Here is a 27,694-nt window from a genome sequence, read left to right as displayed (position 1 = left end):
ATCTGGTGAATAAAAATAGCCTTCTGCATAACCCTGGTAATGTATATAAAAGCCACTTTGTCAATTTGAGCAGCTCCAATTGCAGGTCTTATTTTAATAGCAATTCTGAGCTGGAAACATAGACTGTCTGGTGTCTGGTTTAAACTGAGCCCTCAGTTTTTCTACATGCACTGTTAACTAACCAGGGCACAAACAGCCAGGATATCTTTATGTGAATGAAATTCTAAAAGTATTCATCCATCCATTCATTTACTCATTTATTCAGGACATGGGAAAATTACTAAAGACTTAAAATATGAATGTGAAACAATCAAAATGTAAAACAATCAATTTCTGAGGGAAAAACAACAATGATATGCTACTAAAAGTCTTATTTCCCAAGGATATTGATTTCATGGCATGGCATGCAATGAAACTTGGCGATTAACTGTAGGAAAATATATTGTTTTGTTAAATGTCCAGCACTTGACATAATATTAAAAAGCTGCAGAAAAAAAAAGTTATGGCAGAATTTGGAAACCAAAGCCTTTAAAAGTTGCTTTTCATGAAGTGCAAAGACATAAATGAAGCCACAATCTTGAAACAATGAAAACATTTGCTTCTTCTGCATACTTTGAATGCTGTTACAGCTGCTCCTGCACGTGTGTTTATGTTCAGCCACTTCAGATTGTTTGGAAGAAAGAGAAGTACATCCTTTGAACAATGAATTATATTTTGACACTGACACTTGTCATATTCTAAAATGTCCAAATGAAAGGTAGGTGTCCTTTCAAAACTCTCAGAACCACCGACTTGAAAGGGTCATAAATTCTCATATTGAAAGAAAAGAGAAACTATTAAAGATAAACTTTTGAGTTGTCACTCTTTCTCAGCTCCTGGAAGATGGCAATGTCAAACTACCTCTGAAAATCTTTCCAAAAAACTTCAGGAATTAGTTCAGGTGGTCACTAGGAGTCAACACTGACTTGAAGGCACATACACAAAAATCACACTGCAATATAAGGACATTTTAATAGAAGAACATATGTGGTATTGTTGGGTTTTTTAAAGCTTGATCTTTGGTTTACAGGTGTTTCAAGTACCTGTTTGTGTTTTAAGTAGCCTCATCAATATAGAAATTTTGGAGAAAGATTTCCATAATTTCCCATTTGATCTTTTTAAAAAACAGTCTTTGACAGAGGAAATACCACTCAAATTTAGACGAATCCCATTGGCAATATCCCCTTCAATTTCTAATTAAATGTTGTACAGAAAAATCTGATATGATTTCAGGGCCAGGTCCTAGGACTTCAGACTAAAATTTGGCCCGAAGAGAAATTAAAACAAAACAAAACAAAACAAAAACTAATGTTGAAAAAGAGCTGACAACATCAATGATTCATTTTTGGACAAAAACTACATTGAGTTGTTAGAAAAATATCTGTCAGAACATTAGAAGATAAATCATATAATTAATTGAATTGTGCACAGTATTATAATTCCTATTTGCTTTTGGACTTGACTACTACTTCTGAAATTCAGTAACAGTGACTTTATATCACCAGAGATCCAGTATGATGGAAAGCAAAAACACAATTCTTTCATTTTAATTGACAAAAATGTTAAAATATATTATCTGATCTACTACAGTTCTGATTTGATTATTTAAAATGTATCAGGTGGTCTGTTTTCCAAAAGGAAAAAAAATACAGATCAGCTTAGACACAATATTCCTTGCCTTCCAATACTGTAAAAATAAAAATGAATTAAGAAAGAATCGTAGCAGAATAAGAAAACTCTAAGGAGTATTTCAAGTGGAATTTTACCCTATAGGTGAATAAATAAAGCAGGATTCAGTTGCTATTACAAAATTGCAAAGGGGGGGGGGCATCTATTCACAAGAAGGCTACTGATTTTGTTTAATAAGGGCAGCTTTTTAAAATAATAAAATTTTATAGATGCTCTATATAGCCAAGACAACCCTATCCATTTTAAAAGTAAATTATATTAAAAATAAAACCATACTCTTCCTTTCAGAGAAATAAATACAGCATAGACACTATGGCAAAGTATTTTAAACTTGATAGATTAAGCAATTTGCAACATAGCTCAAGATTTAGCAATCTCTTTAATCACAATCCATCATAATTCTGAGGTCCAAAGTCTTCAGCCAATCTTGGCTGATCCTTGGCTAAACAGGATTGGTCCTGATTAGAAATTGGATGGAGGAATGCCTGGGAATTCCAGGGCTTCTGCCTAGACTGGAAAGTTGAAAAAAACCCACCGCAAATTACTTCTGTAACACTGCCATGAACGTCGGCGGAAAAGAGTAATCAGGAATTAAGCTCAAGTCGAGGGTGTTTATGCTTCTACCTTAGTGTCTACAGATTATTTTATACATTTTGCTAAGTGTAAATTTTAAGTAGGCAAGATCTGAGGTGTTAGAAGGCAGATATCAAACAGTTGCCGAGCTTAGAAAGTACAGAGGGTAGTAATAGACAAGGGATAATAAAAGAAGACTAGAATCTTAACTCTTGTATTGTGGTGTGTCGGTTATTTATATATTTTAATCTATTTCTGACTATATTAAAATATATACTAAATGTACAGAGTAAAATACTTTATTCTATTTAGTAAAGTAATACTTTACTTTGTTTAGCCAAGCAACAGCCTAAAGCTCAATTGAACAAATAAGCGTAAGATCCTTCAAGCAGTGGTTCCTGCTTGAACCACAACAAAGTCTGAGGAACGCACTTCAGGCAGCTCAGTTTCTGCGAATCAGAGTTTCCTCACAATCTGCATATAATCATGAACACATGGATTGAAGCTAGCTTAATCTCCCAGTTTCAGGTTGCTAAATTGCAGAAATTTTACAGTGGTTTAGGAGCAATTTTAAAGTCACAAGATAAGGAGCTAGTTTTGCCCGGGAGTTTTAGCCGTCAAAGAAAAGGCAAAGGCTTCAATCCTATCCTGAAATTCTGTTTCCTTATTGTTAGATCTGGGCAACGAGAGAACAGACTGCGGACACGAAGTGACTTAACAGCTCTTTATTAGTAGTAGTAGTGATCCAGCTTGCTCTGTGGTCGGAGGGTTCCCCTTTTATAGGGATCGGGTACGCCCCTCGACCAATCAGAACGATACCTGTTTCCCGCTGTAGCAGCGGACCAGAGAGGAGACTTGCCACGATATATGTTAATATCTAACACCCCTCCCCTCCTAGACGGAACGTTGCGGTTAGTAATATAGTCCTTGAGATACGTTGGTGTTTGTCTTACTCGGGTGGAGCGTCGCAGTTCGGGTTGGTCAGAAGTAGTTGTAGGATCGGTTTCTTTCCGTGTTTCGTTTCCGGGCGTTTGCAGGCTCTCATTGCTTTGGCGTTCGGGGATCTGCTCGCTTTCGTTGCTTGGGGGTTGTTCCGTTTCGCGCCCGACCTCTTGTTCTGTCCTTGGCTCGCATGTGTCGTAGTTCTCTGTGTTGGGGCTCTCGAGTGGCTGGCTTTGCAATGGCAGGTAGCTCTCGTTCTCTGTTCGTAGATCTGAGTGCGCCAGGAGACCCTGTAGTTGATCGATGTGCCTTTTCCAGTTCCGCCCATCTTCTAGTTCCAACAGATACGATCGTGGACCCGTGATGCCAATGACCTTTGCCGGCATCCACAATGTCCCCCCTGCATAGTTGTAGCGTATACTGAATCCCCTATGCTAAAACTCCGAATTTTGCTGGTAGAGTCTGGGGGAGCGGTGGCAGAGTAATTTGGGTGAAGACGGTCCAGGTGAGACCGTAGACGGCGGCCCATGAGTAGTTCAGCGGGGCTCCTACCCGTCGTTGCGCTGGGGGTAATGTGTTGGATCAATAGGTAATGGTCAATGCGTGTTTGCCAATCACCTGGACCCATCCTAGCGAGGGCCTCTTTTGCGAATCGCACCATTCTCTCCGCCTGTCCATTTGATGCCGGATGGAATGGCGCGACGAGGGCGTGCCGAATTCCCTGACCTGCTAGATATGTCTCAAATTGCATGGCCGTGAACTGGGGCCCGTTATGGGAGACCAGGAGGTCGGGCAGGCCATGAGTGGCGAAAAGTCGCCGTAGAACCTTAATGACTGCCTCTGCCGTGGTTGAAGTCATTAGGACTACTTCTAGCCATTTCGAGTATGCATCCACAACTATAAGGAAAGTCTGACCTTGGAACGGCCCTGCGAAGTCGATGTGTATTCGCGACCAGGGTGCTTTAGGCTTCTCCCATTCTGTGGCGGGCGCTTCCGGGGGTGCTGGTCTCGATTCCTGGCATGGGTCGCAAGTGGCCACCCATTCCTCTATTTCTTTGTCCATGTTTGGCCACCAAACGTAACTTCTTGCTAACGCCTTCATCCTAACAATCCCCGGATGACCAACATGTAAAGCATCTAATACATTCCTACGTAAAGTATACGGAATAACAACTCGATCCCCCCACAATAAACAACCTTGTAACACTGAGAGTTCGTCCCGTTTTGACCAAAACACTTTGAATTCCGGGCCCACGTTTCCCTTCGGCCACCCCCTCCAAACCCAAGTTTGAACTTCCTTTATTAAATTGTCTTTAGAAGAAAACCTTGCAACATCGTAAGAGGAAACCGGTCCTGAGTCCAAACAATCAATGAGCAGCACCGGTACTTCGGGAGTGGGGTCTGGCAAAAGGTCCAGTAGTGGGCAACGGCTGAGTGCGTCTGCGTGTCCTAGAGTGGAGCCCGGTCGATGAATTAACTTGTATGAGTACGCAGCCAGGAAAACAGTCCACCTGGTCATGCGTGGAGAAAGGGAGACTGGAGTGGGGCAGTTTCCCGCCAAAAGTCCCAACAGCGGTTTGTGATCTGTAATCAGTTCAAAATCGCGGCCGTAGAGGTATTCGTGGAAACGTTTTACCCCAGCTACAGCAGCTAGCGCTTCCCTGTCCATCTGGCTGTAATTCCTCTCGGCCGATGAAAGAGTCCTGGAGTAGAAAGCGATGGGTGCTTCTTTTCCGTCGGGCATCCGGTGGCTGAGGACTGCGCCGACTCCAAAAGGTGATGTGTCGCAGGTCAATACCAGCGGTAGTGTCTGGCTGTATTGGACTAACAGCGAGTCAGTGGTGAGCAGGCGCTTTACTCCGGCAAAAGCTGCTGCTTCGGATCGTCCCCATTTCCATGGTGTGTTCCTCTGGAGTAGACGGTGTAGTGGCTCAGCAACGGTCGCCTTCTGTCTCAGAAAAACGCTGTAGAAGTTAAGTAGTCCGAGGAAGGCCTGCAACTCGGTCTGATTTCGTGGTGTGGGGGCGTCCTGGATCGCCTTAATTTTCTTTGAAGTGGGGTGTATTCCCTGACCATCGATTCTATAACCCAGGAATTCTACGCTAGGCACGTTAATTTGGCATTTTTCCTTTTTGAGGCGGAGACCCTTTTCTCTGATTCTGGCCAAAACAGTTCTGACTCTTTTATTTAATTGCTCCTCGTTTGCAGCGGACACCAAGATGTCGTCAAAATAGGGGACGACTCCCGGTATCCCTTGCAAAAGTCGCTCCATGACGCTCTGGAACAATCCTGGAGCAATACTCACACCGAATTGTAGCCGGTTGCATTTGAATGCTCCTCTATGCGTCACTATAGTTTGGGCCTCCGCTGTGGCGCTATCTACGGGCAACTGCTGGTAAGCTTGTGCCATGTCTAATTTAGCAAATACCTTTCCTGGCCCCAACGAGTGCAATAAGTGCTGTACTACAGGCACAGGATATGCGCTTTGTTATAGCGCGACATTAATTGTGCATTTATAGTCTGCGCAGATGCGGACTGACCCGTCTGGTTTGACTGGGGTCACAATGGGCGTTTCCCAGCGCGCGTGATCCACCGGCTCAAGGACTCCTTGCTCCACTAACTTATCTATTTCCTTATCTATTTTTGGGCGGAGTGCAAAAGGCACTCGTCTCGGTTTGAGTCGGATTGGCGCCACTTTGGGGTCTAAATTGAATGATATCGGTTTACCCACATACTTACCAAGACCGGGGCTGAACACATCCTCGAACTCCTTAAAAATCTGCTCAGCGCTGCTGTTTTCCACGGCGTTGATTCCAGTGACTTCTAGCCCCAAGGATTCAAACCAATCCAGTCCTAGGAGGTTTTGTAATGGTGCGCTGGCGATGGTCACGGGCAGCTGGGCTACGATGTCCTTGAAACGGATCTGGAACGTGCCTTGGCCTACGATGGGGACTCGGTTCCCCTGGTAGTCTCGTAGCAGGATGTCTGGAGCGCATAGTTGGCTCTTTTTGAGGCTAGGGATAGCCTGTTTCATGGATGCCCATGAAATGATCGTCAGGGACGATCCTGTGTCAACTTCCAGCTCGCAAGGTGAGCCCTCCAAGAGGACTGTGACTCTCAGCTTTTTAGGCCGCTTGGTGCGGACCTGGCTTATTGTTGTGAGATACGTTCGCAATTCCTCTCTCTGGGTCAACTCTATTTCAGCATCTGTATCCTGAAAATACTCTCGTTGAACGTCTTGATAGAACGCTCTCTCAGCTCTTTGTGTGTAATCTCTCTGGGGATACACTCGCTCAGCTCTTTGGGAATTTTCTCTCTGGGTAAACACTTGTGGATTTCTCTCTGGGCGCCCTTTTTGATTTCGCCAAGCCCCTGGGTTGGGCTTCTGTTGGCGGTACATGGGTGGCTGCCGTGAGGCAGGGACTTCGCTCCGGCACACTCGTGCGATGTGCCCAAGTTTGTTGCAGTGCGAACAAACAACGTTCCTGAACCTACAGGTAGACCTGGGGTGATTCCCTCCGCAGCTTGCGCAGGGCGACAAACGGAATCCGGGTCTCCCCCCAGGCCTCAAGTGACTGCTCCGCATCAGGTGACTGTCCTCGAACTCGGGATCCTCGTAGTCGGGGCTTGTGTCCTCGTAGTGAACTCTGGTGTGTCTTGGCGCTGGCTGGCCTGTGTTGAACCCGCGTTGAATTGTCTCCGCTGATCTGTCTGCTGCTTCTGAAGCTCTTGCCTCGTCGAGTACAATCTGTAGGCTTAAATTGGTTTTGGCTAACAGCCGTTTTTGTAGGGAAATGTCTCTCAGCCCGCTAACGAGTCGATCCATAATCTGCTCATCCAGGTCTCTGAATCCACAATGTGTGGCTGCTTTTCGTAGAGCTGCAACGTACTGGTTGATAGATTCTCTCGCCTTCTGGTTCCTCGTGTTGAATGCTTGGCGGCAAACATGGTGGGAAGGTTTTGGCGCGTAATGAGTCTGTAGAGCCTGTTGCAACGCCGTCCATGATACTGCCTGTATTGGAGTAGGCGCGGTGAGGTCTCTGGCCGTGTTGAAGACTTCTTTTCCGCAGTAGCCGAGGAAGATGTTTTTCTTCCGGGCGTCTGTGATTCCCGTGTATTCGTTCGCTTCGAGAAAACACTCGAAACGAATCATGAAGGCTTCCCATTCGTCATTCGCTGGGTCGAATGGAGCGGGGGGAGTGTGCATCGCCATCTTCTCTCGTTTGAATTTGCCGCGCTGTGGTGGCCTGAGATGGCTGCCGGAATTTCTGCCGAATTCCTAGGCTGGATTAAATCCGGAGATTCTGGAGGTAGCGTTCTTCGTCCTATCTGTCTCTCGATCCCACCTTTGTCGCCAATGTTAGATCTGGGCAACGAGAGAACAGACTGCGGACACGAAGTGACTTAACAGCTCTTTATTAGTAGTAGTAGTGATCCAGCTTGCTCTGTGGTCGGAGGGTTCCCCTTTTATAGGGATCGGGTACGCCCCTCGACCAATCAGAACGATACCTGTTTCCCGCTGTAGCAGCGGACCAGAGAGGAGACTTGCCATGATATATGTTAATATCTAACTCTTATTATATAATCTAGAGTGGGAGCTGCTTGTTTAGCAAATATAAACAACTGAGCCAGTGGTGGGTTCCGGATCCCGTTCCAACCGGCGGCATCCACATGGACGCGAGCAGCACACATGCATATGCATGCTGCACGCACACGTGTCTTAGTGCCTCTGCGAGCCTCCGCAATGCTCCAGCTGCTCAGAGGAGTGGAGCGCAGGCGCTGTATGCGCCATGCACATGCGCGGAAGCGCCAAAGACTTAAAAGACCGGTAAGGAGCTCGGGCAGGTGGGTGGGGCCTCTGGAGCACCATACCGGAACGGTATCTGGTGCTCCGGGCAGGCTCCGGTACATCCATACCGGGATGTACTACCTGCAACCCACCACTGAACTGAGCAAAAGGACTTGAGTACAAATAGGTTCTTGGTGCTTTCTGAGCTTGTTTGAACCAAACTCAGAGAGCACCAGGGGCTCCTCATTTCAACCCTGAGCTACAAATGATCTCCTTTATTATTATTAATGAGCTCCGCATATGCTACTGTCACTGCTACATTTTTTAATTTGTTGTTGTTGTGATTCCTGATTGTTCCCCAGATTCTAAAAGATGAGCATCTTTGCCTACAACGTCCCCTCCCCACAATTGAGTATTGTTACACTTAGATGCTCAGCCTTATTCTCAGCACTGTGGGTGCAAAAACAACTGTGCCCCAACAAGGATCAGAGGGAAAATGCCTATCAGCTACAAAATGCTCCAATGAAATTTATGGAGATCCTCAATCATCCAGGTCATGTGCTTTTCAAACTGGACTTTCTTTCCAGTTGCCTTTTGAAAAGATTCTTTCTCTAATGAAAAGCTCCAAGTGGGCAATATTGGCTGATAGCACTGAAGCTTTAGTGGGAAGGAGGACACAAAAAGTGGTGTTCATAACAAGACACAATGATATCAAGATGACAATGCACAAAATGATATCACTTACATTATGACATCATAGTCCTTGATGCAAGTACATAAACTGCATATTTTTTGTGATGCCCTTGGTGTCATATGACCCTATTTGTTTCCCCACAATAGGATAAGGCTAAAGAAAACAGGAAGCAAACTGCAAATTTATCAGAATAATTGAGTCCATTGGAATAAACCCTGCAGCATCACCCAGTCCTCACAAAAACAGAGGGGCTATGCAAAACATACTGTCAACTCTGAAGCTGACTTGACCGAGGCCATTTTGAGGCTTACCACACTGGAGTTGGGGCATAGGGAGAGGGGAATAGAGATAGTTGGGGTTTGTAGCCAAAACAAAATACTTTCTCCTGGGAACCAAGGACAGTCCCACAGGGGGTCAGAGACAGGCGGAGTGAAGTTACCAGGCAACCAGATGATACCTTGATTGGACCATGTGACTGATTGTTTGTGGGAGGGAGAAAACTTTTACTTTTAATTAGGTGAAAACCATGGGAACATCTAGAGTCAGCTTTCACCAAGCCTGTGCCAATATGATATATTCAAATAAAACTATTCTTTGAGGAATCTACCTGCCTCATAGTTATGTTTGGTATGGGTGTATTATTTGGAACTCTGACACATATTACACAGCAAGTCAAGTAGGAAACACAGCAGGTCAAAGGAGAAATTGCTACTGTGTTGAAGCGTACATCTGAAAGGGAGGCAAAAATCAAGTTTAAATTAACTTTCCATGCTGAAAGTTTTTGAGTCTGCGTAAATCTTTGTGATCATCAGAGATTCTTGATACTGTTGCTCCTATTCATCTGGGATTCATATGGGTACAGTGGGGCAAAAAAGTATTTAGTCAGCGACCAATTGTGCAAGTTCTCCCACTTAAAAAGATGAAAGAGGCCTGTAATTGGCATCATAGGTAGACCTCAACCATGAGAGACAAAATGTAAAAAAACCCCCAAACTATCACATTGGCTGATTTGGAAATAATTTATTTGTAAATTATGGTGGAAAATAAGTATTTGGTCAATATCAAAAGTTCATCTCAATATTTCATTATATATCCTTTGTTGGCAATGACAGAGGTCAAACGTTTTCTGTAAGTCTTCACAAGGTTGGCACACACTGTTGCTGATATGTTGGCCCATTCCTCCATGCAGATCTCCTCTAGAGCAGTGATGTTTTGGGGCTGTCGCTGGGCAACACGGACTTTCAACTCCCTCCAAAGGTTTTCTATGGGGTTGAGATCTGGAGACTAGCTAGGCCACTCCAGGACCTTGAAATGCTTCTTACGAAGCCACTCCTTCGTTGCCCGGGCGGTATGTTTGGAATCATTGTCATGTTGAAAGACCCAGCCACGTTTCATCTTCAATGCTCTTGCTAATGGAAGGAGGTTTGCACTCAAAATCTCATGATACATGGCCCCATTCATTCTGTCCTGTACACGGATCAGTCGTCCTGGTCCCTTTGCAGAGAAACAGCCCCAAAGCATGATGTTGCCACTCCCATGTTTCACAGTAGGTATGGTGTTCTTTGGATGCAACTCAGCATTCTCTCTCCTCCAAACACGACGAGTTGTGTTTCTACCAAACAGTTCTATTTTAGTTTCATCTGATCATATGACATTCTCCCAATCCTCTTCTGGATCATCCAAATGCTCTCTAGCAAACATCAGATGGGCCTGGACATAGACTGGCTTAAGCAGAGGGACACGTCTGGCACTGCAGGATCTGAGTCCCTGGCGGCGTAGTGTGTTACTGATGGTAGCCTTTGTTACATTGGTCCCAGCTCTCTGCAGGTCATTCACTAGGTCCCCCCGTGTGATCCTGGGATTTTTGCTCACCGTTCTTGGGATCATTTTGACCCCACGGGGTGAGATCTTGCGTGGAGCCCCAGATCGAGGGAGATTATCAGTGGTCTTGTATGTCTTCCATTTTCTAATTATTGCTCCCACAGTTGATTTGTTCACACCAAGCTGCTTGCCTATTGCAGATTCAGTCTTCCCAGCCTGGTGCAGGTCTACAATTTTGTTTCTGGTGTCCTTTGACAGCTCTTTGGTCTTCACCATAGTGGAGTTTGGAGTGTGACTGTTTGAGGTTGTGGACAGGTGTCTTTTATACTGATAACAAGTTCAAACAGTTGCCATTGATACAGGTAATGAGTGCAGGACAGAGGAGCCTCTTAAAGAAGAAGGTACAGGTCTGTGAGAGCCAGAAATCTTGCTTGTTTGTAGGTGACCAAATACTTATTTTCCACCATAATTTACAAATAAATTCTTTCCAAATCAGCCAATATGATTGTTTGGGTTTTTTTTTTTACATTTTGTCTCTCATAGTTGAGGTCTACCTATGATGCCAATTACAGGCCTCTCTCATCTTTTTAAGTGGGAGAACTTGCACAATTAGTAGTTGACTAAATACTTTTTTGCCCCACTGTAAATTAGTTAGGAGGAATACAAAACAAACACAGCGTATTTTTCAGTTCATGAAATTCAGTTTGAATAATACCCGCTTTTTCACCTCTCCCTGCCACATGTGCCTGCATCTTTAGTAACTTGTGAAAGGATACTGGAGGAAGCTAAGTGGCAAAGAAAAGAGTTGGTACAAATCCAAGATAGATTTGGTGACTGAGTTGGATTCATAACTCCACACTTATGAAAGTGGGGACTTATGAAAACGTATTCTGTCCCTGACTTCAAATGTTTAAGCCATGAATGCATTGCTGGATGGGTTTGGCGTGTGTGTGTGTGTGTGTGTGTGTGTGTGTGTTAGATAGGATGATTTCCAAGATGACTTTCAACTGTAAATATTAATGTTTCTATATCCATTTCCCTCCCCACCACTCCAAATCAGGCTTGTTATCGCATGTTATTTTGGAATAATACCTTGTATTTGGCTTCAAGTTTTCAATGGGCAAATTAGTGCTTGCTGCAGTCTTGGTTGACCATTTGTTCCTGATGACATCTTCATAGGATGCACTGTAAACTAAATAACCTGCCAAGAGAGAGATGTCATGGATGTATTAGACCCCAGAGTACTTCAGCAGCCTAATACATCACGCAGCATCATGTGGCAAAAGTATTTCATTAGTATGTTCAAAGCTGGAAGGAATTCCCATTTCTGCTAAGAAGAGAGAGCAGCAAAGCTAGGTGGGGAAGAGGGCTCAATCAACATTATGCAATTATGCATTAGCTATCTGGCTAAGTGCTTCCCATGTCCAATAAAGATGTGAAACACTTTGGATTCTACCCCCCAAAAAATGCTTCGAAATGTGCAGGGGTGCACACATAGCACTGCTCTCTGACTCATTAAAGCATCTGTACCTTTTCTGAAGATTATATGGCTCCTATAAACCTTTTAAAAAACTCAATGTCCACATTACTAATGTCACTCTATCTCAGCCCCAGAAGAAGGCAATGGCAAAGCACTTCCAAAGGTCTTGCCAAAACACAGGGACCAGTCCAGGCAATAGCAATAGCACTTAGACTTATATACCACTGCACAGTGCTTTACAGCCCTCTCTAAGCAGTTTACAAAGTCAGTATATTGCCCACAACAATCTGGGTCCTCATTTGACCGATCTCGGAAGGATGGAAGTTTGAATCAAACTCCGGGAGTGAGCAGTGAGTTTGTTGTAGCCCGCCAGTGGCCAGTGGAGCAGAGCTGGACTGTGTGGAGATTGGGGAGGATCACGGGCCAGTCCTAGAAGCTGGGGAAGGCTTGGAGGAGGGCTCTGCATAGAAGGCAGAGTTGGGGCCAAAGCCTTCTGGCAGGGATCAGGTGCCTATGGAGCTTGAAAGCAGTGAGGCAGAGAAACAGCTAGAGCCTGTTCCCAGTGTGGGCATGCGCAGACCTGCCAGAAGAAAAGAACAACTCAGAAATCAGGGTAGACCTGGGAGTAAAATAACAGGTGATTGGCCCCTCACATAGGAAATAAAAGAGGAGCAAAAGAGGAGTGGGCTTTTTCAGGAAATAATTTGTTCATTCGGTCATTAGATTCATATCAAGAGTGTGAAGATCTGTCCGTGAATCTCAGAGACTCTGTGCCCAGTCTTTCTTTGCACAGCATCTCATTTGGAAAATATTTACGTTGCAGATTTCCAAGATAGATAAGGTCTGTAGTCATAAATATTCTTTTGAAAGACTGTTTGCCAGGCCTTGCTGAATGTGAATGACAGAATTAACATTCATTTAATAAAAGGGGTTTTGTCAGGACCAGGACTCTGCCTCGTGCTTTTTGGGGAAGTCTAGGTCCAAACAGAGTTAGACCTACGTTACTGCATTCTAACCACGATGCTGTCAGTTGCAAGTAGTCAAGATTGTCTTGGTGGCACAAATAAATAAATTTGTATTAGTGGAGGCCATAGATAAGTGATATTAGGCTTCTAAGGGTATTGGATCCTTCAACATTGTAATTTTCTACCTCTTCAGCAGCTTTTAGACTTTCCAATCAAATAAAACTATGCATTTTGGTTCTGAATCTAGGAAATAAATTAGCAGTATTTATAAAAGCAAAATATAGAATACATACAAGATTATGTATCCTCAAATGTGGCCCTTCTCCAAGTACTATCAGATATTGATGTCTGATATACATTTATAAGAAGCAGGGACTTTTCATAGTGGCACCCTAACTTTGAAAAAGCCTCTTAATTAATAAACCAATCAATAAAGCATCTCAAGAAACATAGAGAGACTCGTCCTCACATTATGATTATTTCAGTAAATATGTCAAGATTTTGTTTTTACTTTGGTCATCTTAAAAAGGTTTAGGTTTAGGTTTTATTAAATTTATAGACCGCCCCCTCTCCCCGTAGGGACTCGGGGCGGTGTACAGACCGTTCGTGTATAAAACAACAAAACATAACATAAAACATCAGACAAAACAACGCAAACATACCGTCTGTATATACAACCCAAACTAATTAAATAATTAAAAACAATTCTAAAACCAATTTAAAACCCCAAAATTTAAAATTTAAAAAGCCATCCAGGAAGGTCAGTAGTGGGTGTTCCCTGTAAGTACAATTACAGTTACAATTAGGCCAGGCCGGCTAATCGAAACAGGTGGGTCTTGAGTTTCTTGCGGAAGGAGCGGAGGTCCAAGGTGGTTCTAATATCGGGAGGGAGGTCATTCCAGAGGGTTGGGCCCATCACAGAGAAGGCCCTATTCCTAGGCACCGCCCGCCCGCACTGCTTAGCGGAAGGTACCCGGAGGAGTATTAGTTCTGTAGTTTAGACCAAAATTTATTTCTTATTGGAAAGAAACCTGGAATACCATTGAATGAAAGACATCAGGGAATTTATTGAAAAATAAAATGCGGACAAGAAAATGTTCTGTTCAATTCAGGCTCCATTACCAGTCTAACCACGACAGCAAGTATTGTTGTACCTGTGATCAGATCTCCATGGGTAGGTGCAGCCCAGTCAACAATCACAAAAGAGTGGCAGCCTTCCACAGCTACTATGGTGATGTTGTGAGGAGTTTTCTGAGGTTGCATCCCTGTATTCCTTAAGTTATTGGGAACAAGTTCATCCAGGCTCTCTACTTGGAAGTGATCTAGTGCCTCTGTCAAAGAACATGGAGCAGCTGGGTCTTTGTTTAGATAAGTCACATAAGGAGCTGGAAGAAATCACAAGGGAGACCATTCAGTCTAAAAAGTTTGTGGTGAGGATGGATTAGTAAAAGGAAAACTCAGATTTGACATTCAGGCAAGTTTCCAAGATAATTGAAAGTCCAAAACGGGTTAAAAAATATACCAAAGACAGTTCCTAAACTTAGAAATTATCTATTTTCCTATCATTTGCTAACTTTGCAAATTGAAAAAAAGACTTATTTTAATTCTGCAAAAGAAGGGCACAACAATTTAAGGGGATTTATTTAAAAGATGCACAAAAATGAGCTTAGCCACTGCACATATTTCTAGCAATGAATGGAGCGGGCAAGTTTCTGTAAGATTAGAATAATGAGCCCTGGAAACATGTCACATATATAAAAGAATAGTATGTGTGTTTATTTTTAAAACTACAAATTAGGATAAATTGCCTGTTAATTTATCTGATGATGTCACCTAGTTTGAATAATGAAATGTCTGCAAGAAAACAACCAAACTCATACCCATTAAAACACCTGTATAGCAAATAAAGGGATGTACAAAGCTCTGTATATTAGACAAAGTTGCAAGCAAGTGCAATGTTGGATTTTTAAAAAGGGCACCAGAATATTCATTCATTCATTCATTCATTCATTCATTCATTCATTCATTCATTCATTCATTCATTCATCAATCTATCTATCTATCTATCTATCTATCTATCTATCTATCTATCTATCTATCTATCTATCTATCATCTATTTTTTTTAAAAAAGCATCAGCATATACAATTTATATACCAATTAGGTGCTCTACTATCATTCCAGTGTCAAAGAAATCCTCCATCAAGGAGTTGAATGATTACAGATTGGTTGCTCTGACTTCTGTAGTTATGAAAACTTTAGAAAGGTTAGTCCTGGCCCACCTGAAAACCATTGGCAGGTGATGCTGTTAATATAGCTCTACATTACATCCTACAACATCTTGAATCTCCAGGGATCTATGGCAAAGGTTCTTTTCATCCATTCAATACCATCATTCCAGGTGTTCTTCTAACTAAACTGATTCAGCTAGCTGTACCTGATCCCATTTGTAAGTGGTACATAACCTTTCGAACAGACAGGAAGCAGCAAGTGGAGCTAGGGAAAAATCACATCAGATACTTGTACAATTAGTACAGGGCCTCCCAGGGTTGTGTGCTCTCTCCACTTCTCTCTTTATACCGACTGCATCTCAAAGGAACCCTCTGTTAAAGTAGTTAAAAGCCAAGAGAACAGGCGGTACAAGGGTTATGATTATGATGGTCTCAACTAGAGGTCTCTATATTTTCAAATATGTGCTTAGAATCTGAGTACTTATGGGTTAATCATAATGCTCAGAATACTGCAGAGAAGGTACATTATGCACCTAAACCAATTTTATGGCTATTTTTTTCTCTCTACAACTGAAATGAGAAATGATTAAATGATCCCTGATTGACTGCATCACACATAGGAAACACATGAGGCTTCAATTGTACTTTCATGGATGCCATCGTGAGGTGTGTTTTTATCCATACCTTGTCAATGGCGGATTAAGGCTCACTGGTGCCCTAAGCACTGACAAATCTTGGTACCCCCTCCTTTGTATATACTGTACAAACGAAGCCAAGCTTCGTTGTTTTTTTTTCCTTTCTCAACTTTGTGGTGCCCCCTTTGGGCCTGGTGCCCTAAGCACGTGCTTAGTCTGCTTACCACTGTACCTTGTGCACAGCCATAAGCAGCAACCTACACAAATAATGAAGATAAATAAATAGCAGGCTTAGCAAGCAGGCAAGAATGCCAGTTTGCTTTTTTTTTCCTGAGACACAAAGTTCACCTTCCAGGTTTTATGAAGAATATTGTTACTCTAGCTCAATTTATCACTTTTATATTTTATAGCAATACGAAGGGTTCACGCAAACAGAACTTGTGAATTAATGGGCACACATATTACCTCAAAAGGTCAGCTTGAAGTTGAAAAACCTCTTTGTGCTAGTCAGTGGAAATATTTATGCTGTCACAGTTTACAGTTCTTGTTAGAGCAATAATTTTTCCCTTTCTCCTCATGAATGCCATAAAATGTTTATAACAAAAATGTCATTTAATCTTATTAGATTTTGTCACTCTTGAGGAATTATTTTCAAGTGTGCATTTATTTTTTAAGCACTGAGATTGCTTTTCTTCCCCAAATGACCTAATCTCTATTGAGGAGAGTAAAGGAGGACTTTTTGATAGCCTGATAAGACATTTCTTCAAAGGAACAAAGTGATTCAAATTTACCACCTAAAAATCATTTGTCCGGGGACAAACGTTACGTGCAGTTTCATATTGTTATATAGACTGCATTTTAAAAATGAAAATAATTATATCATGAGAGAGAGGGAGGGAGAGGGAGAGGGGAAAGAGAGATTGTTACTGAGATTGTCATAAGAAAGACAATTCAGCTATTTCCTCTTGTGTTGCAAAACTTTTTTAAAAAAGCTCTTTTTTAAAAGAGAACATTTGCTTTGAGAGAAATCTCCCTACTTGGCATTGAACCTCAAAGCATCACCTTCTGATATCATAATAATAAACTTTGGATACAGTTCCTCTTTTCCTTTTTCACATGATGCAGTTCTTAATCCAGAAGTACAGCATTTTTCTATTATTTTTCAAAAATACAAGTTTAGATTTGTTTTGTTCATAGATGTAAGACATTCAAGGGGTGTGCCATTTACTGCGTTATAAAACACTTTAAAAAACAATTATGCACCACAGAATAAAACAGAAAATCAAAGACTTGCAATTACACTGAGGATCAGAATGTGATGTCCATTACTTAATAACTATGGGTATGTCCTTCCACTGTCTCTTTTTTATGCACAAAAATTTGCATCTATGAAACAAATGAACAAACCCCGAAGAATCTTTATTCACTCCAACCACTCTTTTCTCAAATTAGGTTTAGAGTTAAGACTGTGGAGCAGCAACATAAGACATAATGTTAAAATCACAAGTCTGTATGAAGCTGAATCCACGTTAAAAGAAGGGAAATGAATTGCCAGGTGAAAGATGCTTACTGGACAGAAAGAATTATTTATACATTTTTCCCATATAGGCCAACTTCTACATTGGAACAAGACACTGCAGTTACTGTATAATTTCCACATTTTCAAGAAGCTGACGAATACTGTACAGATTTTGAGAAAAATATCCTCCTCTTTGCCAATTCCAGGGAGAAAATACCTTTAACATTTATCACAGAATATGCTTTATTTTTAGAAGGAACAGATAATGACTCAATTTTTCTCCTCCAAGTTCTTTCGAAGAGTGTCAGAATTGGGAGCACTATGATGTCAAGTTCAGAATGAAGATCAGAATAATTTCCTCACAACAAAAGGCAACAATGTTTGAATTACTTAGTTTAGGGAAAATGTGTGTAAAAAGGGACAAAGCTGATTAAAAGCTAACAACCTTTGACAGGCCTTTTCGATTTCCAAACTCATGTGGGAGAAGACGGCAAGACCTTTTCATGTCCTTTCATGCAAGCACATATACATACATTTCAAAAGAAAGTACACAAAACCAGAAAAATCTCATGAGATTTTGTCAGTCTTGGAAAATCAGCATTCTAATGCAAGACTTTAGATTTTGTAATCCTTGTACAAAATTATGAAAATCTCACATGATTTTCCAATGTTACAAGAATTCAGAATTTTAAAGTTTGACTTTATCTTATGCACAGGGAGGGAGAATTTCTATAGGGAGGAGGGTTAGATAAAAGTTCTGATGCTCACAGATACACTATGCCAGTCCTTCTGAAAAATGCTTAAGATATGAATTTGTAACTTTATCAATAGTGTAGAGAAATGTATTTTTATTTCCTTTATTTGAGTATGATTCTTATTATGATCTCAAAAAGAAAATGGTTCCCAGCTGATGTGCACAGGACGTATTTGCCAGTAACAAAATAATATTGCTGAGAAGACGGACAGTCAAATATTTAGCTTCAGAAGCCCTTACTAGAAGATTGGCAATCTTTGCTTTTTAAACGAAGTTACAGACTTACCAGTAAATCGTTTCTTTCCAGCAGAATCATATTCTGATAAAGGATCTGTGCCTGCCACACTAAACTCTGGAAAGCTGTTTTCAGGCAATGCTTCAGTGGTAGTAATAGCAGTAGTAGTAGTGGTGGTGGTGGTGGATGGAGGCAAAGTAGTTTCAAAAAGCTCATAATCTAGACAAAATGGAAAGAAAGAAAATGTGATGCATTTGTTTAAAGAGTGCTCAAGCTTTGTCACAGGTCACTGAAGAAGGAGAAAAGTTATTTGGTCCATACTTCTATTGCAGAAGCCTACACAGCATCTCTGACCATTCAGCCTCTGCTTGAAGACCTTTAGTAAAGGAGAATTCATGATTTTATGTGCAGTCTGTTCCATTGTCAACTTACACTGTCAGGAAGTTCCCCCTAAATCTCTTTTTATTTTTATTTTTAACCCATTAGTTCCAATTCTGCCCTGTGGGGTAACTGAGAACAATCTACTTGCTTTTCTGCTATCGTATTTCCCCTTCGGCCACTTTTCTGTAGGCTCAATGTGCCAGGATCCTTTAACTGTTTTTTTCATAGTGCTTGGATCCCAGAACTCTTTGGAACTCTTACCATCCTCGTAATCCTATTTTAAATTTGTTCCAATTGTTACTGATCTTTTTTAACTGTGGGGTTGCATAAGATGTTGTAACAAATGGACATTCTTTTAAAATTTACAGTGTAGCACTGGAAAGAATTTCTTGTTTAGTGAAGAAGTTCACCAGATGCTTTCTTGAACAGATCACCCTATTTCAGCATAGTTTCTCATGAAGTGACAAGGAATGTTGATCAGTGACTAGAAAAGACCCAAGACCAATATACAGGTAAATGCTATGGCCAACTAGGTCATTCATCTTGTTAAACAGATGGGTCTGGTTATAAAAGCTACAAGAGATTCACCTTATACATTAAGTCATCAGTGTTATTATATTGGCTCTGGCCTTATATATAGCAATAGAGCTGGTAAAACTAAGATGGTGTTACCAATACATTCAGACCTTTCCTAATAGATTGTGTTAACTGCTAGAGCCCCAGATAATTACTAATATGGTCAGAGAACTCCTCTTGCATCTTGGGTTCACTTCTCTAAGTTAACATACAAATATAGAGTAACAGAGTTGGAAGAGATATTGGAGGTCTCTAGTCCATTCTAGTCCAGGCCCCTGCTTGAGCAGAAGACCCTATTCCAATCTGTTCTTTAAAATCTCCACTAATGGAGCACCCACAACTTCCATTCTGGAATGTTCTGCAGTATTAGGAACCTACTATACATATTGTACTGCTAAAAACTCCTTCTTTACCCAAATCCTCCTGAATGAATGTTGCATAAATGGTTTTTGTTTTGTTTTCCTGCCACCTTTTAAATAAATACGTAGTTTTTATAGCACTTCAAAACACATTTATATTATTGCAATAGGGATGCGGTGGTTCAGTGGATAAGATGCTGAGCTTGTCGATGAGAAAGATTGGCAGTTCCACGGTTCAAATCCCTAGCCCCACGTAAAGGAGTGAACTCCCGTTACTTCTCCCGGCTTCTGCCAACCTAGCAGTTCGAAAGCACGTAAAAATGCAAGTAGAAAAATAGGGACCACTTTGGTGGGAAGGTATCAGCACTCCATGCGCCTTCGGCATTTAGTCATGCTGGCCACATGACCATGGAGTCATCTTCGGACAGCGCTGGCTCTTCAGCTTTGAAACGGAGATGAGCACCGCCCCCTAGATTGAGGAATGACTAGCACATACTGCATGTGCGAGGGAACCTTTACCCTTACCTCATATTATTGCATTTTAATTGTTTCACTATAAACTCCTTTGATCTGGGAAATATGACAATGAAGTCCAAAGTATACTATGCATGTCCAGATCTCCACTAAATATTATTACAAGTGGACAGATAGTTAATAATTGGGGAGAGGTTTACAATGACAGGGTTCTTGGCATTTCACAATGGTTGTGTGCGGTTAGCTGGGATTCCTCCTGGGTGTCCCGCTGTTGCTTAATTTACAGTGATCTGTTTTATGGACAACTTTATTCATATAAGATGGTTTTTGTCTCCTGCTTGGAATGTTTACTTAGAGAGCTTTAAATTTCTCGCTTGAATGGTCCAAGGAATAAAATAAACACAACAAAAAGTGTCCTTGGCCAATCTGATAGCCACTGGTGAAGGAAAGCAGCATTGTAATATTTTTCCAGAGGGCACGACCTCTGGAAGAACAAGACACAAAAATGTGATCAATATTATTAACTCAAGGAGCAAAACAGATCCCTGGGATATTTGCTCTTGATTTTTTTTAACCTGCTTTGCCTTCTGTTGTGTAAAAAACAAAAAGGCTCCATGCCAAATTTTAATGACAAAAAGTCCATTTAAGTCAAGATTAAGAAACTTCTTCTAGTCTGTAATTTTTGTTTACTTATTTTCTCCATTACGTTAATGACATTATCCAAGTTTAATATAAAAAAATGAGCATGAATAAAAATTAGGTATAAGAAAGCAATGAATAGGCTAACTCTCAATCAGTACTATTGAATCTGCTTTCACCATCCTCTTTCTACATGGTTGGAACAAATGTCATTTAAAACTTTGTTTAAACACACAAATCTGTCTGTCAAGTTTATGTTTATGTAGAAAGTCATGTTGCCTGCAGACCTGCTAATTTTTGTTTGGCCTGGAGACACTAAAATCGGAATTTGGAAATCAGTTTTCCTGTTTAGACATATTTAGATTGGAGTTCTGTCTAGGCTATCAGTGCATTCTTAGAAACCCATTACATCTTTCTGGAAATGCATTTTTAGAAGCAAACAAGAAAGGTAAAACCCATTTTGGAAAAGGATTGTTCAAGTACCTTCATCATAAACCACATACGATTCTGTAGTTCCCCTTATATCTGCATCAAACCCTGAGAATACATCTATGGAAAAAAGAATACATTCAAACAGTGAAACAGATTCTCTTTCATTCAATGGCTATTGATTATCCCTATCTAAAGCCAATGGCTTTTATTGTAAAGTTCCAATCAAACAACAAATTGATCTCTATGCTGAACTGCTTCAGAAGAATAAAGAACAAGGTGGAATTTGTGGAGAGAAATATATCCAAAATATCACCTTCCATTTAACTAGCTGTCAATATGCTAGTGAAAAGTTGGGTGGGGAGGACATATTTTGTTTACATTTTGTTGAATTTTGCGCTCACTGCAACGTATCTGTTTTCCCATATGAATCAGCATTAGCTACTCACTTATAGGAAATTAATAAATAGAGGGATGGAAAGATGTTCCATGATTAATTATTGTTAAGAAACAACCCCAGTGTGTCTTAACAACAAAAAAACCCTTTCCCACATTTTCTCAGTTTACAGAAAGAAAGTTTAGAATATTTTTGCATATTAAACACATTTATCAGCAATCTATTTCAAAACATTAAGCTATAGATGTTGATCGGCAAGCAGCACAATGAGACAAAAGATGGCATATACAGACCTAGAAGCATATATTGTATCTCTCTGGAGTAACTACTATATTACATTTTTAAAACTCTATATAAGACACTCGTTGCCACCCAAACAACAGTCCACCGCTAGAAAAAATTCACATGAATCAGAATCATTGTTAAGGCAGTCTTCAGTTTGATATTCTCCAAAGTGTTGGCTAAGATCAATGACCAAATTGGCAAAGGATGATGGGAAAGGTTTTCTGGAAGATATTACAATGTGGAAGCTGGTAAATCCAAACTAGTCCACTTCGATTATTCAACATTAGTTGCAACACAGCCTGAACAATGGCCTCATATCTATGCCTACGCTCTTCATCTTGGGTCACTTTCAGACTTAAGAAGAAAAATACAATTTTAGGAGCCATGCCAAAGCAAATCCTGGGAGGGGCAAAACGAAATCGACCATTCATTCTTCTAGAGCTGAGTTGCCAATCATTCTTCTTTGGCAGGTATTGCCCACTTCATCTTTCTCCCCAGATCTTTCTTCATAGGCTGAACTCAACATGTATAAAGGATCAAAAAGGATCATCTAATCATAAACAGTAACCTAAAGGGTCGTTCACAGTCTCAGGAATTCTGAGTACAACTAGTTCAAGAGAATGCTTGCTTTGCTAAGCTTCTTTTTTTAAAAAAAGAATGCGGTCCAGAAGCTACTGTTTCTTTAATACCCTCATTACTGTTTGTGTTTACGGGCCTCTATTTTCCAATAACATGATTTTCCAGTAACATGATAGTGTGATAAAAGTGGATTTAATGTTGTCTATAGTTCTTCAAAGATTTGAACCGTCTGGGATTTCACTGCTGCATCATTTGGGCTTCCCAAATGTTCCTTGTCTGTGAAACACAACCGTCTCTGCTAAACTCATTTTTGTAAACCCCAAGGAGAAAATTGGACCAAAGGATTTGAATAAAACCCACAGCAGCATTCTTTTCACACCGCATTTTCCTGAGCCGTTGGAAGCCGTCAATTGATTGGATTCCTGAGAAATGACAAAGCGTTTGTCCCAAATTGCTGCTGCATTTTTCCATCCCCGGAGAACTTTCTGGAAGGGCCACTGGAAGATTATATTGATTGTATTTGGCAGGACTGTGGTAAAGCTGTTATCTATCTTCCAGCAGCACACAAGGAGAAGTAACATTCTTGTAACACATTGGCCACTGCTTCTGCCAACCAGCCAGCATTCAGAAGATGCCCATCACATTCAACGAGAGCTGCCCAGGGACACCTCAGGTGCTCAGTCGGTAAGTAGCAAAAATAATTCACTCAATATCTGGCCTGTCAGCATGTCCATCTGAATGTCTGGCAAACCCAAAGCTCTTGAAATCATGGTCTTTTGAACTGAGTCAGGTTTTGTATATTCCAGACTGGTTCTTGAACAGCTGTGCTTTCAATCACAAATGACAGCGTGTAAAGAGAGGCCATTGGAGAAGTGGTAGCTGGAAAGATGAGAGATAGAGAGATTGCATTTCAAAATATGATTTAGCAGATCTCTGCATATGCATCACCAACACAAACATCTCTGCATAGATACACAAATAATTTATATTACAGAGAGAATTCCACTCACATCTGTGTTCTCATTTACTCTGTCTATATCTACATCTACATACCCACCCTTTTTCTTATTCTTTTTCTTTTTCTTAATTTAGAATACATATGTACTGCCCAATCCTAGAAGTTTTAACCTATGTCATGAAACGTTCAAGTGCAGTACATTGACTTATTCAGTGTAAGACTACTTTTTTCTTTGTGCACCATTCCTTATTATTAATGTACTGCTGTTGTTGACAATATCTTTGTTTCTGTTGCATATCTTAGCAGATCAAATGACATACTCATAACTTAAATGGTGTTGCCTGGAAGAGGACTGCATTATATTGCATGTAGAATTGGAAGGCAACCTTCAAAACAATTTGCAATGTAGCACAGAGGGGCAGTTTCTATAAACAGCGAAGTCCATAGCAGATATTGCTAATCTCCAGTTTCTAGTAAACCCTGTCATAGATCATACTAGGTAGATTTCAGAGGTGGGTTGCTGCCAGTTTGGCCCGGATCGGGCAAACTGGTTGTAGCAGCGGTGGGAGGCTCCACCCACCCGCCCGGATGTTTCTGCACATGCACAGAAATGTCACGGGCATACGCCCGAACCTGTAGTAAAAAAAATTAGCAACCCACATCTGGTGGGTTGTTAGAATTTGCAACTAACTCCACAGGGTCTGGTCAGTGGTTCCAAAAACCATTGAACGGTAATGCCATTCAGAAAAAGTAAAATAAAACATGTAAATGTAGCTAACTTACCTAATACCTTTTTGGAGATAAGAAAACTTTGGCCATCTCTTGCTTTCACTTTGCAATTTTGGTTTATCCTTCAAAATCATGGTCAATTGCTTAGTCCTCTGACTCTAGTTTCTTCTGTGTTGCTTTTAAAGGATTCCAGATTTCACACTTAAAGGCAATTTTTGTAGGTAAGGTCTGGAAATAGTTTATCACCCTGCTAAATGTAAGTAACCATTTCATGATGTTATATTTATTTAATTACAGCATTTACTTATTTATCATTTTTCCTCCTCTCTACAGCACTTACAGTATATGCCACTCCAATGAAAGACTCTGGGCATTTTACATATCAAATCTTAACACATTCAGTAATACCAGTCAATTAAACCACCCATAAATAAATGCAGCTGGTCCAATACTTTGCATTCTACACCACAAAGGTCCATTCTGCTTTCTCAGAAATCAACAGAAAGGGGGCTATCCTGGGCCCAGAGTATAATCTCTCCCTAAGGCAAGAGAAGGGCCTGTGGGATGAGGGTAGAAATCTGCAACACAGCTTCTTAGCTTACACACACACTTGGGGTAGTGTCCATTTGGGGAAGATGATCCTGAGGTCATAAGGATGCAAGGCATAAGAGCTTTATACATCAGAATTATCATACTGGAAACATATGGCAACCTACTCAGTATCAATGTTATCTTGGTGAAATGGCTCTTATGTTACATTCGGCTCCAACAGGAGTTTCTGAGGAGTCAAAGGTAAGAGTATTGTGCACAGTACAAGCACAGCATCGTAAAGACATGAATGTCAGTCTCTCTAAGCCAGGGGTGTCCAAACTTGGGAACTTTAAGACTTGTGGACTTCAACTCCCAGGATTCTGGGAGTTGAAGTCCACAAGTCTTAAAGTTCCCAACTTTGGACACCCCTGCTCTAAGCATTAGGCATGAAAGCGAGTTGCATGACTTTGAGGGCATTCTCTCTCAACCCAACCCACTCAACAGAGGAAACTAAGAGGGGGAAACACTATTAGGTATGTTTGTTATTTATAAAAACAATAAAGGTGGATATAAATCTAAAGCCATTAAATGAAAGTTGCTCCAAGAATGTTTTCAATTGGCAAACTAGCTGAAATTGGGCAAAGTCTGTCCTGGGTTTCACTAGCTGTTCCAGGCAGGTCCAGAACTACCAGACTGCTGTCCTGCTCCTTCAGGAGGAATGAAATACTACCCAAAAAGGAGCTTGCAGGGAGTCATAAAAAGCAAACTAAGTGGGTATTCAAAACTGAAGAGGAAAAAAATATTCTGTTTCTGAAAATGATGAGGAAAATCTTTCCCTTCTTCTAAAATCTGAAGCATTTTCCTTAACGTTTAATTAAGGATACACAGCATAGAACCGTGATGGTAAACCTGTGGCACGCATGCCACAGGTGGCACATGGAGCCCTTTCTGCGGGCACACGAGCCATCGCCTAGCTCAGCGCCACCGCACATCTGCGCGCACCTTCCACCATCCAGCTGATTTTCGGGTCTCTGCCGTGCAAGCGGGAGATGAGCATGCATATGCGGGGGAGGGGTGGTGCGTGCATGCGTGAGGGGTGGGGTGGGGGAGATGCTCATGGATGTGCGGGAGATGGTGGGGAATGTGGTGGCGCAGCGCACCCCCGCATCCCATTTTTGGTTTCAGGAGGCTTCAAGGAGGCTTGCTAGGCCCAAAACGGGGTTGCAGGAAGGTCACATGAATGTGCAGGTGTCATGCACACATGCGCAGGGGATGGGGCGCATTGCATTATGGATGTGGGCACACGCGTGCGTGCTGCCACACATTATTTCAACACGTGAGGACAAAAAGGCTAGCCATCACTAGCATAGAATGTACCCTGATAAATGATCGATTATACGAATGCCATGTCAGTGTGAGAAGTGATACTATGCATTAGAGGGACTGACAGAAGAATTTTAAGTGACTTCTGTATGATCAAGGTATATGAGAGCTAAGACACTGACTCTATTATCAGAAGAGCAGTCAGGTTTGAGAGAGATTATTACATGCAACGTACACATACCCTCAGTGCTGATTAGAGCTTAATCACAGAACTGGAGCCCAACTTGAAAATAAACCGTTTTGTTTATTTCTTTCTCCTGGAGTTTAAAAACTCTTTATCTGCACAAAGGTCTCTACCTACCTAAAGCATGCTTTAAAAAAAATTGGGCTTATTTCCCCATTTTGCTGGTTTACATAGCTCAAGAATTTGTCTCTGCAACCAATATGAGAGAACAGGGAAAGATTTATTCTTCCTCAGCTACTAATTCAAGTTTTTGATAGCTTGAATCTTACCTGCTTTGTTAGCCCAGTAGCTGGAAAGCCTTGCTGGAAAACAAGCACCTTTCCCCCATGTAACAACTTTTGTTGTAGATATACTCAAAGATATTGCTGATGTTTAGTCAACATAAGAGAGGGTACCTTCTGAGTAGCATTCAGGCAGACCATCCGAGTCTAATACAAGATTCCCCTGTTCATCATTTTCTGTGTGGGTGCCTGGAGGACAGTTAGGACGTGGTTTCTCTGTTGGTGGCTCAGTGGTTGTAGGTTCAGGAGTAGTTGTAGTAGTTATAGTTGTAAGTTCAGGAGTTGTCGTAGGTTCAGGAGTTGTCGTAGTTGTTGTGGTGTAAGGAGTGGTGGTTTTTTTAACCATTTCAAGGCCTATCAATGGCTTGCCTCCAAGACTTACTATTGGCTTATCCTGTGCATTTGCTACAGGTTTGCTAAATCTTCCATGTCCAAACAAAGGTAAGCCATCTGGACTTATTACTGGAGCACCTTTAGAATCTATCAGAAGAGAAGAAGAGGTAATTGTACTTCAATCACTGCCTTATGATATTAGGAATTGGGAAGTACTGGATTTAAGTGAGATCATTGTCTAGAAAACCAGACACATGTCATTTAAGATGGGGGAACTATTGAACATTTAAATAATCATTCTCAGGGCTGTAGTTCCATTATGTAAAACATACTACAGATAGTCCTCAACTTATCACCACAATTGAGCCCAAAATTTCTGTCGTTAAGTGAGATCTTTGTTAAGTGAGTTTTGCCCCATTTTATGGTCTTTCTGGCCACAGTTGTTAACACTGCAGTTGATATGTTAGTAACCCAGTTGTTAAGTGAACCTGGTTTCTCCATTGACTTTGCTTGTTGGGAGGTTGCAAAGGGGGATCCCATAATATCATAAATAGGACTCAGTTGCCAAGCAGCTGAATTGTGATCACATGACTGTAGGGATGTTCCAATAGTCATGTGAAAAATAGTCACAAGTCACTTTTTCAGCATTGTCGTAACTTTGAACAGTCACTATATGAATTGTTGTAAACCGAGGATTTCATGTTTTCAGTTGTTTTATTGTAAGCTGCCTGGAGCCACATAAAAGTGAGATGGGCAGGTATATAAATCAAGTTAGAAAGCCTATAATTTATTTGCTTTCAGGTTTTATCCC

The 27,694-nt window shown here is 41.3% G+C and overlaps 1 protein-coding gene across 1 annotated transcript in view; it reads right to left on the bottom strand.

The window, feature by feature from the left end:
- Nucleotides 1–27,694, bottom strand: part of FNDC1 (fibronectin type III domain containing 1) — an 83,160-nt gene that overhangs the window by 13,674 nt on the left and 41,792 nt on the right. Inside the window, exons 11-15 of the mRNA XM_081944512.1 lie at nt 26,665–27,030; nt 21,278–21,343; nt 18,417–18,584; nt 14,147–14,377; nt 11,640–11,748 (exon numbers count right to left, since the gene is read on the bottom strand). Coding sequence (XP_081800638.1) covers nt 11,640–11,748; nt 14,147–14,377; nt 18,417–18,584; nt 21,278–21,343; nt 26,665–27,030 — 940 coding nt within the window. The remainder of the gene's footprint in view (nt 1–11,639; nt 11,749–14,146; nt 14,378–18,416; nt 18,585–21,277; nt 21,344–26,664; nt 27,031–27,694) is intronic.

Source organism: Natrix helvetica (genome assembly GCF_964273705.1).
Source record: "Natrix helvetica genome assembly, chromosome: 2".
Taxonomy (NCBI): domain Eukaryota; kingdom Metazoa; phylum Chordata; class Lepidosauria; order Squamata; family Natricidae; genus Natrix; species Natrix helvetica.
This window is presented reverse-complemented; position numbering and strand designations above follow the sequence as displayed.